The 15,081-nt window shown below is 41.2% G+C and overlaps 1 protein-coding gene across 1 annotated transcript in view; it reads left to right on the top strand.

The window, feature by feature from the left end:
* Rsh (Rap GTPase activating protein radish) overlaps positions 1-10,726 on the top strand; it is a 179,189-nt gene extending 168,463 nt beyond the window's left edge. The window contains exons 15-21 of the mRNA XM_076803554.1: positions 320-491; positions 1,140-1,379; positions 2,120-2,275; positions 5,764-5,918; positions 7,878-7,984; positions 8,707-9,228; positions 9,699-10,726. Of these exons, the coding sequence (XP_076659669.1) occupies positions 320-491; positions 1,140-1,379; positions 2,120-2,275; positions 5,764-5,918; positions 7,878-7,984; positions 8,707-9,228; positions 9,699-9,851 (1,505 nt within the window). The 3' untranslated portion in view covers positions 9,852-10,726. The remainder of the gene's footprint in view (positions 1-319; positions 492-1,139; positions 1,380-2,119; positions 2,276-5,763; positions 5,919-7,877; positions 7,985-8,706; positions 9,229-9,698) is intronic.
* Positions 10,727-15,081: the final 4,355 nt, after the last annotated feature.

The raw sequence follows: 15,081 nt of genomic DNA, 5'->3' as shown, positions 1-15,081 counted from the left end.
ATGACAAAAATCAATGGGTGAAATTTAAGACGGTAAAAAGATTGAATGAAGCATATTATTTTTAACATATCAGAAGTACTAATAAAGGAAGGACTGTTTGGCTCTTGTATCTTGAAATTGATGTGCAAAATTGTTGTTTTCAATTTCTTTCGGTGAAATTATGCAATATGAGATTGTGCTTGTAATAACTTCTTTAACTTGTTTAGTGATACAAATTTTGAGGAATATTGTTTCATGCAAAATACCCTGGAAAAGGGATGTTGGACAAGGGCCGAAGTTACTAATTCGACAAACTGACTCGAAATTCCTCGGTTCGCAGGGCCAATGTTCCGCGAGTGGATTCTAACGAAGATCGTAAATGGAGAGAGGGCGAGCTATTCGGCTCCGAAGTTCGCGAGAATGCAGGAGAGGACGAGGGGGCAGTTGTTGGAGGACATTGTGGTCAATTTGGCTAACCATGCGGAGACTGGAAAAATTCCGAAACCGTACAGGTGAGAACGCAAACAAGAGACGAGAACAGAATTCTTGATGAAAGTAAATTACATAATTTCTTAAACTTAAACTAGGGCAAGAGACCCAATTACTGTAGGATCCAATTCGTATGGGGGTACCACTTACTGTGCCTATATTAATTAAACTCATTTTTAAAGCATAATGAATATTAAGAAAGAGATATTATATTATTTTCATTAAAATCAGTTAATGTTATGCATCTTTTCCAATATTTATTATGCTTTAAAAATAACTAATTGGATCCCCTACCCTACCATTTCTTAAAACATTATCACGAGACTTTTGTTCCCATTCGGTAGAACTTAAAAAGTATACAGTCCCGTTTTTCATTAAAAATGTCAAGCTGTACAGTTCAAATTACAACAATGTCGAGTCCGTAGAAATATTTTTCCCGATCTTTATTACCTGGAGTTTTTTTTTACAAGTGAAAAATATGTGAATAATAAATAGAAGAATAGAGAAAAATATTTTCTGAGAATTTGGTGATATGGAGAATACAATAGCTAACACAGGGATAAATAGAGAGAAGCCACCGATCGATTTTTACGTTCAATTGTTGCGTTGAAAGTGTGTCAACAAAACGGGTGAGTCACGGTGTAATATAAATTAATTTGAAATTTCCCTAGGCGTGGTTCCTGGAGACCAATCGGCCACATGAGACCGGCCTCGCCGCTTTTGGACTCGGTCAGAGACCAATTCGAGGATTACGATCAGCTCACTAGGGATTTCACTCGAGTATTCTTGAACAATCAAGAGAACGCATCGTTGAACGCGAATCTGTTCGACGTGACTTTCTGGGTGCTTAGTCAGACGAAGAAGAAAGTCAGATTCATAGGGGTCAGAGCTATTCTAGCGGTCAGAAGCAGGTAACTAAAATACTTCTTCAAAGCAAGCAACTTTTTATCAAAATCATTCGAAATTCCCTCTAATTAATTCACCAAAATTCTTCATTCAAATATCCTGGAATAAGTAAGAAACGCTGCTAGGAACTGTTGATAAGAAATTCCTTCTGATAACATGATAAAGACGCTTGTTACTTTATGTATTAGGTTGCTGTATATGAAATGTACGTCACCTGCATTTTTTAGAATTTTTTACCATCGATGAATAGTTCACTCACTATCACATTTTCATCCAAAATTGTATAATGCTGTCATCAATATATTTATTTTTTCTCTCGTGTAAAAAGCATACACGATAATCACATAATTGACATTGAAATAAATTTGATTTAAGATTATACTCGGTATACACGGTGTTAATTTTAAATTCTTCTAACGGGAATTGATTTCTTCGCCTTCAAGGTCACTTCAAGGTCATGGTGTGTAGGTCGTGGAATTTTTCCTTACTTTGAACAGTAGCAGAAATAATTTAGGTGCTCGAATTAAAATTAACACCCCGTATAATAAATCCGCGGGCTATTTCTCGATCAAAACGATTAATAAAATTTTCATTCCAAAATCGATCGTGTCATTTGCAGCAACTGCCACAGTTACTTCGTACCAATTTTGAGGACTTTATTTACCAACATATTTTGTTTACAGTAAAATTGCCAATGTTTTAACCGCGTTGGATGAGCGGATGTGACGGATTGTCGTCTTTTCAGAGTGTTTCAAGAGATGCTGTACGGAATTCAAGCTGGTTTCGGCAATCCTCAGTGTCCTGTCGCCGAAATCCTCGCCAGACCAGTGCCTAGCTTGCTCAGCCCGCAAAAGCTGCGAAGCTCGAACTTCCTTCAAGTTCCTCCAATCGACACACCCAGGTACGTGTCTTTTACAATGATTCCTATCGTTAGAATCGAACAGTTTTATTGCCCGGAGACGTTGCAAATACGAATCACGGGAAAAAGGCGCGAAATCGTTGATCGAAATTTGATTTCAAAATGCCTACGACACGTTAACCCATTTTTGGCCACCGACTTTGATGTTTCGAACCCTTCTCGTTACAATTAGAAGCAACTGGTCCTTAATATTCAACAGAGTCTCCAGTTAATGGGAATCTTGTCTGCAGTCCGTTGCTTGCTCGGTTAGATGCACAGTCGAACGACCCTGTTAAACACAAATTCCTCTACAGTATCGATTCAAATACGTTAGAACCTCGCTTATGCGAACCGATTAATGCTAAACCTACATAGGTTGAGAAGAACCTAGGTTGAAAAGAAATGGCCAAGGATAAAAGTGTTTGGTTCAAGGGGCAAAACAAAATTTCTCTAGATCATTTTTTTCGAGCTATCAAGGCCATCGAAATAAAAGGGGGTTAGGGTTAGGGTAAGTTAGTAAATAATTAAATGTGAGTGTATGCTTTCGTCATCGCGGCTTGATAGCTGAGGACGAGACGAATTCAACGACCTATAATACTATGACCTCCGCGTGACCTTGAATATAAAAACCTTCACAAAAGTGAGCCTGAATTATGCGAACGGCCCTGTTTCCTCACTATGTTCGGATAGACGAGGTTCTACTGTATTATGAAATTTGTTGCACTGTTTGTATGACCAGATACATTCCTACTCTACTTGTCTGACAAGGCACTGATATGTACCACTTGCCTGATCAATGGCTATCTCCTGCAACATTCCTGATCAATTTCTGATCTGTTCTACTTGCCCCTGTATATGGCAGGATCGTGCTACTTGTGCGATCAAAGATTATCCTACTTGGTTGATCAAAAATTACATATAAATCGTTGGTCTGATCTGCGACTGATCCATTCTACATACCTGAAGTGAAATAAGTTTTTACCAGTACAAATATAAATTTCTTAGTTAAAATTTATTGAACCTTCTATATTTTCCAATTTTTGTGATTCTTTATTCGGATGAGCGAAAAATGGGTTAAAGGGGTAAAGGAGGGATAGCATAATTGGATATTCGTTCAGCGATAAGGGAGTTGGCACTTGCTCGAATACAGTGATGGACTTGATGCCTGCGGTGTCGTTACGTACTTTCGTGTTGTATATACATAGATACATATACTTATATATATCTATATAATTGTAATTGTGTGTATTTTTCACGGCACTTCCATGTCTCCTATCCTCACAGCACCGCATGAGAACTACTTTATCACACTGATCAGAAGAATTTCTAAATTCTATCGGCTGTCAATCGAGCTCTCGTGTAACTTTTCTCTGCGATGCAAGGGGCGATCGGGGCCTGCGATCCGATGTCTACGTTACTGTGAATGACATGTGGCATGTTTATATTTCTTTCTTTATCGATTCTCGAACCGTGTACGAAATGCAATTGGAAGTAGAACCGTGAAGCATTGTTTCGAGTCGAGACAACGAAAAAAAATAAATAAATAACGCCGGTCCATGCTAATCTATTCTGAGCTATAGAATAGGATCGAGGTGTCGATTTCAGTTTCTCTTTACGTAAGATCCTTTCACTGGCGGCTGTTGTTTTCTTCACACGCCTTACTGCTCTATCGAACGGCATCTATATCACGCGGATCTTCTCTATTTTTACCGCTGTAACTTGAGAAGGTAATGCACACAGGAAAGAGACGTATGAAATTTCTGGTTCGGTCGCGGAGAAAGCTACGATAGGAATTCGCACGGTGCGAGTCCTGTGTGCGCAAATATTCCCGCAGGATGTTCACAGATATTTTCACGCAATAGAACAACGGAATTGCTGTCGCTTCTGTCCGTAATATTCGTAGATAAATGAAAAAAAATTAATTTGTCTAGATCGAGTGACAGAAAGCAGACAACGCGACTTCGTGGAAGTTAAATAATTAATTCTCCTAATGGTTATTAAATTTCTTGAATAATTCACGATGGATAAATTTAATAGTAAACGAGAAGTTTTTCTCGGCACGCTCTGAAAAATTTCGCCATTTCTCTCTAGCTTCACAAGTACAGTACGCTGTCAATTTATTATGCGATTATTTAATATATTTGTATTTCAATTTTGGAAACTCTTTATCTCTCTGTCTTTAGAAAATGTAAGAACATCTACAGCTCGAAATTTTTATTCTCTAATCTTCCTCAAGCAATTTTTAATATCTTTGCGACCTCTTTTCTCTGTAATATGTGAAATTCCTTTATTCCGGGTGCAGCATGCTGCATTTTCTGAATATTTTTGATAAACACATCTCCGGCAAGGTTGAATCAGATGGGTAAAAATGCTTCGGTATGGAACGCACGTTTTCGATCGGTTTTAAATCGGATTGAATTGCGGAGAACATTTAAGACTCACAATTGATGGCATATATTTTAATCAGAATAACTTTTTTATGAACGGATCATGCGATTTCGGTTTTTCTGCCAAGCTAGACTAGTTTACAAGATGTTATGTAATGAAAATTGTAAAAAAATTGCGTTCAGTCTGAATTACGAAAGGGAAATAGTAGAAATTGCTTTTTACAACTTTTCTATTTCGGCTTGTAACGAAAATTTACAAAATGTGTTTTGTAGATTCATGTAAGTTATATAAATCCAGAAAATTTCATCGAAATTGATAAACTGGTTTATGAGTTGTAGTATGATTAAAAATGGTGAAAATTTCATAACACAATTTTCAACCTATTTTTGACATTTTATTCTCATTCTCAAATCTAAAAAAATTTATAAAATTAACAGATTTATAAAATTGTCATTACAAGCCCAAATAAAAAATGTGTGAAAAGCAACTTTTATTATTTTGTTTTTTCAGTAATTCAGACTAAATGCAATTTTTAAAAAATTTTTATTACTTGCCGCCTAGTAGACTAATCCGTCTAGTTTGGCAGAAAAGCTGAAGTTGTTTGGTCCTTTCATAAAAAAAGTTATTCCGATTTCAAGCGTGTGCCGTCAGTTACGAGGCTGATTGTATTTTAATTTTTTATTGGACACGAATCGAGTGGTGTTGCATGGTGTGCATTGTCTCTAAGAAAGGTCCCTGAAGTGGCAAGGTACAGTAGGTGCATCGAGTTACCTTCTCGAATCGAGGGACCGGCATGGGACGATCCGAGTTGAAGCAAAATTTAGTCGAAAATTGCGCCGACGACGATCGTGAGCTTTGAATCGGTTCGATAGAATCCTCGCACGCGAGGAAGGAAGAAGCGTTGTCGAACGAGCTTTCGTCGTTGTCTCGTAATTCTGGTATCTAGATCGATACGCTCCGAAATTAAGTATCCACTCTCCGTGACTATCCTACACCTCGATGGTCCTCTCAATCGGCCGAAGAACCTCCTGAAACTCTCCCTCCTCCGTACCTTGAGGTGCCGCTCTGCGGTTTCTGTGAGATACTGGCTCTGACCTGTTTAGACCTAAAAGTGTGCCGTCCTCGCCGATGCCGAAACGCGCTTTCTCCACGCTGGGGAGGCTCACCGCCTGGGGAAGAAGCATCCGGAAGTACGGAGGCGGGAACACCCTGCAAACCGAGGACCGGACACGCTGGGCCAGCTCCCAGGATTGCAGCAGTACGTTCCTTATCGCATTACAGTACAGTGAATTCTCGATGTATCAGGGGTACCCATAAGTAATCAATTATTTGCAAAGAATTTGTTTTGCCTTTAGTTCTGTACCGATCGTGGAAGAGGAAACACGTATTCTTTTACAGTCTTTGGTAAAGCAGCTTGTGTTCAAAATAATCTAAAAAGTATAATTTCTTTTACAATTCTGTCCCGGCATCCTTGTAGCGGCGTCCGTACCTTCCGAGGATCATATTCGTCATTGCATACTTTTTCATTTTCATGCGGGATTTAGTGCAACGGTAACAACAAAGAAAATTTGCAATGTTTGTGGAGATGTATTGAAGGTCAACGAGTGTCAACGTTGGTTCAGAAGGTTTGCTGCTGGTGATTATGATCTCTCTGACAGGCCTCGAAGTGGGCGACCAGTTGAATTTGATAATGACACCCTAAAATCTCTAGTGGAAGCTGATCCAAAATTAAGTATACAAGAATTATCGAGAAGCCTTGGGCCCACATGGTCAACTATACAAAGGCGAAATGGGAAAGGCATATAGGCAAGGAATATGGGTACCGCATCAATTATCTGAGACCAACAAGAATATTCGTCGATCAATTTTCACTTCGTTGCTATCCAGATTTCGTAGAGATCCATTTCTTAGCAGAATCTCATCTCCGTTACCGGAGATGAAAAATGGATTCTTTATGATAACATAAAGCGTTACAAGCAATGGCTTCTGCAAATCAAACCGCAATATCAACCCCTAAACCTAGCCTATCACTTAGACAGGTGTTACTGTGCATTTGGTGGGACTGTCGTGGCATAATTCACTTTGAGTTGTTGAAACCTGGAGAAAGAGTTACTGCTGAGTTGTATTGTCAGCAATTACAACGGCTGTATTCAGAACTAATGAAAAAGAGGGCATCTTTAGTCCACAGAAAAGGTGTAATACTGCAAATTAACAATTCCCGGCCCCATACAGCGGAACTCACTCAGGAAAAAATCGAAGAATTGCAAATGGGAAGTTTTACTATGTTGCTCCCTATGACTATCATCTTTTCAGATGTCTGGAGCATTATTTAAGAAATAAAACATTCACTTCTGTAGAAGATGTAAGGATGCACCTTCAGTCATATTTTGCTTCACGAACCCTGGATTTCTATAAGAGGGGGATTGAAAATTTGCAGGAAAGATGGCAAACTGTCCTCGATAATGATGGAGATTATATAATAAATTAAGAAATAAAAACTTGAATTTACTACAACGTTTGTTTTGGATTTCAAAATAATTGATTACTTATGGGTCCCCCTAATATGAACCGTTTATTTTGAAAGTGGCCTAAGTCCATTTGTCAATTATTTTTTGTTACGTGTACAACTTCAAATTAGCTGTCATAAACAACATTTACGGTTAAGTATATTCAGAGTATATATGATAATTTTGGACACATACGTTTTCGCAGTTGGTTCAATAATTAAAACCGTCACTTTGAAATTGGCCCAAGTCCAATCCATTATTGATAATGTCCGAGGCCCTCCTCACGAGGTATACACCGCGGTAGTGGGGATAGTTCCGCGACGTTTATCGTCCAGGCCTTGGCGACATATATAGAGAAATCAGTGTAGTCTCCCCGTAACTGTCGTATCGTCGGGTCTGCCGAGCGACAGTTCTAGTAGATGTGCTACATTACTATGAGTGTGCCGAACGCAGAGAAGGATAGCGATTGCAAAAGGAAAGATGGACGTGTTTACCGCTTGACTGGTTCCAAGGGGATCCCCCAGTGGTGGGGATAAAATGTTGACAGTTACGGTAGAGATCCTCGCAACAGTTGCGGAGAGAATCCTGTAATTGTAATTGAATTAGAGACAAATTTTATATCGCATAAAAATCTTCGGTTTGTTTATCAGAGATTGTAGAAATACCTTGCGAAAGTTGCATAATTTCGTTGTTCCTTCTTTAAATTGCAGACAAGGAAGCGAAAGAAAAGGAAAAAGCTCAGCAGCTGGCGGTGCCAAGGCTCAGCGTGTTCGTGGACGCGGAGAAGGTCGATAGAGCAAAACTAGCACAGACAGAGGTAAAAACAATATTAATTCTATACACAATTAACTCTGCCAGATCGAATCATGAACAACTCCACCACAAGCATCGTGGAATTATTGAACAAGCACTGAGTGGCAATAAAAAAGAGGATAGTTAAAATACTATTTAAAATACTATTAAATACTATTAAAAAGTAAATGCTATTTAAAATAGAATAGCAACTATTCAGTCTGACAGCAATAGCGAACATGAATTCGATGAAAATCTACCCTTTACTCAACGATTTCTTTCCCAATTGGTTTTATGCATTTATACAAAGCATGTGTAGATCGAATGCAAAATATAAAAAATATTTGTAGAATTAAAAAATGCTAATGTTGTACAAACCGAAACAAACAAACAGCATCCACATTTAGTAGATTTTCTTGGAAAGTCTTTTTTTTTGGCGAGTCTAACTCGACGTTACGGACGCGTTAATTGTTAAATACAGTGAATTCTCATTACGAGTCAGTGCCAACCTTACAATTTGGAATCAGTGGAAGTAGAGTGGAGAGCCGTCTCTCGAGCTACGTGCAACACTGTATCGGAGAAAGACCTCGGAGAACCTCAGATTTCGTGTAAGAGTCAGTCACCAGAACGGCGGAAGTGACCCGTAACGAGAATTCACTGTACTCTGCGCGCACACGCCTGGAAAACCGACTGAAAACAAAAATGGTGTCCCCTTCGATCTAACGATTCGTCGTGCTCGTTTTCCAGTTCGACATCCTCGAGTTCGATCCGGAGACGTTCAGGATCCTGCTGGATTACCTGCACACGGGCTGCTGTCCCCTAACCTGCAGCAACATACCTGGCCTGGTCTGCGCAGCGGAGCACTACGATCTGCCGGATCTTCTGCAGGCGTGTTTCCATCACGCGAAACAATTCCTGCGTATCGGGATCGTCTGCGTGATGCTCTGCACCTTGGAGAACTATTGCTGGCGTTACACGTCCGCCATGGATCTGGTCAACATGATCCTCGCGTTCATCGAGACCAGAGCGTCCCAGCTGTTCAAGCACTCCGGCTTCCTCACGCTCAGCGAATCGATGGTGCAGATGGTGATGTGCAGGGACCTCGAGGTCGACGAGATCGTCAAGTTCGAGGCGATGCTCAACTGGGCCAACAACAGGATCAAGACCAAGGCGAAGGTCATCGACCCGAAGATGGAGTTCAAGGGCATCATGGAGAGGCTCAGCAAGGATCTGAAGCTCTACAGGATATCGCCGCAGGAGCTCATCAGGGTGAGACGATCAAGGAAACAGTGGGACTGTTGCTTCCTCTTTTGTTCGATGACACATATTCGGACACTTCTACAAAGACGATCATTTTTTAAATACAGGACCGTATGACTTGAATTCTTTTTAGAAGCTAGGACAATTAGTTTGATACATAACGTGAAAGAGAAATTTTGAAGAAATTGGTCGGAATCGCAGAGAAACTTTTCTATGCGAGTCTATATTGAAAATTTTTTAATTAAAAACTGTTTAACCGTGGACCATAAACATTAAAAATTTACGAAATAACCTCAAAGCAAATTTTTCTTCCTTCTACGGGACCTCTTTATCTCAGCCCGCTTCTCAGTCGATTTTTTAGGAGAACAAAGTGTTCAGAATCGAATAAAAATGAGAAAGCAACAATTCCACTCCTTCGAGTCGCCCTTCATCATATAAGGATGGACACCACCACCATTGGCCTTTAAAATATTTTACAGATCGTGCTGCCGTCGCACGCGATCAGAAACGAGAGGATCCTCGAGACTCTGATGTACCAGGCGAACACCGGGATGTACAAGAACGTGGACACCTACTTAGAAACGTACGAGAAGAACATTCAGAACCAGAAGAGCTTCGACTGCGGGATCTAAACGACGCGGTTGCAGAATCTTTTCGAGTCCTATCGAACGGTAGAAGAACCAATGAGTACCTGAGAAGTAGATTGTAGCCGGGCGTTCGCCCGGAAGAGGACGGCTCGTGTTCCAAGCAGAAGAAGAAGGCGTTTCATCCATGAACAAGGTTGTTGGGTCCTAGCCCTTCGAAGAACAAATCGTAATCGCTGGACAAAAAGTAATTGGTTACTCCGACGAATCGATTGGCGTGAACAGAGTTCTCGAAGACTCTTCACGGAGAACAGAAGAAACGCAAAAGATCGACTCGGGATTCAACGAAGCGCTGACAAAGCGGTGTGATCAGTTTTCGCGTCCATCGCGCGGCGTAGAAAATGTCTAGCTCATAGTAGAAATCGTTTTCGGTCTCCCTCGGACTGATCCAACCGCGGGAAATCCATTCTCCGCCGAAGATCCAGCGGACGATCTAGAATCCAGCTTCTAGGCGACCGAAGACGACCGAGGAGGAGGAAATGCACAAATTTCATATCGTTCTAGGGATAAGGGGGAGCCGAGATGCTGTTGTGTTCGCTCCCCCGGGTTCACCTTGTCGAGCGAAGAACTGAGGCTTCGGGGCGTTAGAGTCGATTAGACGAAGCGATTAATTAGCGAGTCGAGCGGCCGCCCGATCGCTGAAAGTAGTCCAGCCATCTTGGAGACGTGCCGGACTGGAGACCGCCCCGAAACAGGGACAAACATCCTTCGTCCAGGGCATGATGGTGTGTCGTGATAGAGGCGGAAGAGTTTCTAGCCGGCGGCGAGACGCCGAACATGACAATCTGTATTATAAACAACATGATTTAAGAGCAAAATAAAAAAAGAGAAGATGAAGCTACGAACGGAGGAGTACGCTACTATTAGTAACGATACAAGTAAGGAGTAAACTACTCGGTAAGCTTTTAATGAATTTAACGTACACGCATATACATATATACATATATACATATATATATATATATATATATATATATATATATATATACGTGTAAGAGCGATGGTAATGATAACAAAAATACTAATAAACGATAAGCAGTATAAGGTTAAATGACATAGTAATAAACGATGTTGATGTTGAATGTGGAAATTTCAAAAACCGGAGCGACGAGGAAGCAAAACCGTGGGCGAAAGAAGAAGAAGAAGCTAATGATGATGAAAAAAAGTATTCGAAGTCTGTTCTGTTTTCTATCGTAGTTTTTGTATCTTCAATACTCTAAGGCAGAAATTCTAAAATTCATGAGAACAGGCTGGGAAGATATATATATTATATACATGCATGTATATGTATTAAAGAAGAAGAAAAGGATTGAAAGGACGAAGAAGAGGACTCCTCCCTATTAACGATCACCCGGGATCGACGAGAAGAGAGACAACAGTGTTTTCGTTCGCAATGGTTCTGTTCGAGACGGTTTTTCTATTCGGCAGACGCGGCACGCGGGCATCGTTCGCTTGGAGGATCGACGAAAGGATCCACGAGATCGCCACCATTCCCGAGGATTCAGTCCGCTCAATAACTCCGGCTGGCCTGGCTCCCTTCACTGCGTCAGAAATTGTAAAGACGAGAGAGGGATTCTGTGCTACGTAGTGTCAAGATTGTAGTGGTCATACTTCGTCTGCACATTTTGGATGCACATCTGTGTCTAATTCGTTCGAAATAATTCTACAAAAATCCGTGATTTTAACCCGATTTCGTTCTACACTATAATTTTTACGTGAACCCAATAGAAGAACATTGACTGCAGTATCCCTACTATGACCGTATCCTTTAGGTCACTGATCGCAGTATGTATACTGTAACCATGTTCTCTTTATCACTCGTCACAGTTTCTTTACTGTGACCACGTTCTTTAGGTCACTGACCGTGATATCTCTAATAGGATCGCGTTCATACGGTCACTGACCGCGGCATCTCCAATAGGATCGCGTTCATACGGTCACTGATCGCATTATCTCTACTGTAACACATTTTCCGGTTACTAACCGTGGCCGCAGTAGGAACACCGCGGTCAGTGACCGTGGGAGACCGAAGTCGAGTGAAATCTTTCAAAATTGTACATCAACCGATAGAAAGTAGTATATTTGCGGACATGTCAACAGTAAAACGCGTTCATTCAAAAAAGAACTTTAATTTTCATTGTTACAAACAATATCGCGAGTATTACAAATGTTCATCCAATATGTCGTGGAGAATCATTCTTGACAAGGATGACTATGATTTCCTAGACACTCCGTACACGTCGAAGAGCCCGACTCTCGTCTCTTTCCCTTTTTCCGCTTTTCATGCTCTCCTCTCGCCGTGCGACGATTTTTTCTCCGCGACAGCAACGGAGACGGACAAAAAAAAAGACACAGAGATATTTTTTACACGACCATCGGAACACGATGCGTTTCCTGGTTCCCGTTTGTCGTAATGTTGCGTTGTCTCGCGCGTGCACGCGTCCAATGAAGCGGAAACTCTTTCACGACTAGTCCGGAGAGAAGAGAACATTGTAACGAATGGGAACGGAGAAAAGAAAAAAAAAATCATTCATCGATTCCCCGGGCCGGGGGATCGTCCAACTGTTAAGTGTCTTATTGTTCAGGCAAACGGCTGGACGAAAGTAGATCTTTGTTTTCTTTTTCCTCGAGGAGAAAACACTGAGATAACAACAAAAATAAACTATCGCTTTTAATCGACGCCTCGGCGACCGAGACTCGACAGGCGCGGATCGCGTTTGCGCATCGATCCGCGATCCGAGCTCTTAAACCGGGATCGGATCGATCGCTCGGTTAGACAGAGATAATGGCTATTTGTAATATTTTTACAGTACCGTAGAACCGGGGCGCGCAAACGTGCCGATCGCAGGAGAGTCGCCAGGTCGCGAGAGGCACTACCGAACTAAATAAGTAAATTAATATGCAAACCGCATGTGTAGCTGTAAAACAACTGGAAAAAAAAGAAAAAAAAATAAAACGTGTCGTTGTAAACGTGAACGTTTCGTAAAAAACGAAGTGTCGAATTCAATGTGCGATGATCGGTCACGGCGTGTTCGATCCTTTTTCCGTCGGACCGCGAACGATCGCCGGATGCTCGTCGATCTCGATCCTCTGAGACGATTTCTGGACGATGGATCGACGTTGACGCGCTATCACCTGAGGGGCACACCTCTGTCGACAGTATCGGTAATTATCGTTTCATCGGGGAATCTTTTGAAAAAGTAATTGTAAAATTGATTTTAATGATTCGTTGGTGAGATAGTTGAAGCATTTAATTTTAAGAAATATTTACTGACAATCGAGTATGCTGAATCATAATTGTCAGTAGTACCATGCGAATACTGGTGGCATTGAATTGCTGTCAGTGTATCGTTCGTTGAAAAAATTGATTTAGACAATTTAGTATTATTTTAAGTGATAAAAATTGTTGATATTCGGCACTTGTTTCTGTCGACACACGATTTAGCGTCGATCTGCGATAACGTAGTGCTGTCCAGTTATTCGCATGACGAATAAAGCCTGTTGTTAAATGGATCCTGTGGTTCACTGTAAATCGTAGCACATAAATCTACTAGACTTGTAATATAACTATAATGCGCGGGAAACTCGCTATACTACGAAGTCCACGATTCGCGAGCGGTTGGCAAGAAAACGTAGCATTCAGATCTCATCGCTGGTCGATAAAAATAGATTAGTTGCTAGCAATCTATAATCGCTGGTCGATACAAAAGGAACTGTCACGCGATTTGCAGTTCAATGTTAATGATAAAAATCCTTGGAAAGATTCTTGAAATTCGTAGAAAAATTCATTATCTTCAATTCAAAACGCTTGCCGATATTTTTGACGTTGATGAACAATACTGAATTTCGTTAGTTTAAATATTTCGTTCCTTTAGATGTACACGTTGATTCGGTAAAAAAATAGCGTATGGTTAAGTGGTTCTGTTTTTATGTTATCGTAGTGCTACGTGATCGCTAAAAATCGATAGATCTCTTCAGGGTGGCGCGTTGACGGTCGGCATCTCGGCGATCATCAGTGAAACGATCAACATCGGACCCTTCCCGTCGCTATGCTCTCGCGTTGTCGTTCATCTTCGTAAGTGCGAACAAACAGTAGATTTTCCGCGACACGCATCGTCCACGTTGGCCGGAGATTCAGAAATTCGAAAGTATGCGAGGAATGTTTGTCTTAGAGGATCGAATCCGAAACACGCGATCGGTAGCGTCGAATCCAACATTCCGCGTGGACTGTGTGTTGCCCGAAACTCTGCCAACTCGGTGTGTAAGCGTAGATGTTTTTAGTGTGTGACCGAAGCGTACACGATGGATCGCTGTATCGATTCGTAAGGCGTTCCCAAGGTCATGGAAATGGCGGAGGGCTCGATCGGTAACTGCGCAATCGAGTACGGGATCGTGGGAATTAGGGGAACCCAGAAAATCATTCTCAACTCCCGTTCGATGAATCGTACAAAATCCTGGATCATCAATTCGAATGACATGTTAACGATCACAGGCGGGGACGTAGAAAAACTTTATTTCATCGATGAAAATAATTCCCCCAGGTTTTTGGTGTTCAATTCCACAATTTTCAGCTCAAATCCATTTCGGAACGCACACGCAAATTTTACTTGTGCGTTCATGGAGTAAAATTTGACTCGTATCATTTTGTCAGAAAATGCTCGACCGAGAGTGAACTGAAAAGACTTAGAAAAATGGAAGGCGGTTCTACTAATTCCGTACTCGAGATTATAAAATGTTCAAAAGTCTGTACAAACTCGAGTTTTTAAACGCCGTGCACCCCAAAACCACTCTTATAAACTGCGAATACATCGACGGATGAAATGCTGAGTTTCTTTTTAAACAAACTTGTAGGTAGAGCCAGGAATCGCGAAAAGTATGAAGAAACGGAGGAAACGGTGGTTCAAGAAGAGATTCCTGTGGGAAAAACAGAAGACAATGGAGCGATTGCCATACCTCACAGCACTTTGAATCGACAGAGGGTGGGGGCCGGGGGAGAAAAGAGGGGACGTGAAAAGAATTTTCATCGAACGCGATTCTGTCCAGCCATTGCCGACTACTGTTCAAGTGTAGATGTACTCGTACAGAGATATAAACAAAAAGAGAGCTAGCTTATAGACAAACGGATGAGAGAATGGATATACATATATACATGTACGTATGTGTATGTTGTACACACGCGCGCACACGTAACACGTACACGATGAGAGAAGGGGTGAGA

Source organism: Halictus rubicundus, chromosome 2 (assembly GCF_050948215.1).
Source record: "Halictus rubicundus isolate RS-2024b chromosome 2, iyHalRubi1_principal, whole genome shotgun sequence".
NCBI lineage: Eukaryota > Metazoa > Arthropoda > Insecta > Hymenoptera > Halictidae > Halictus > Halictus rubicundus.
This window is presented reverse-complemented; position numbering and strand designations above follow the sequence as displayed.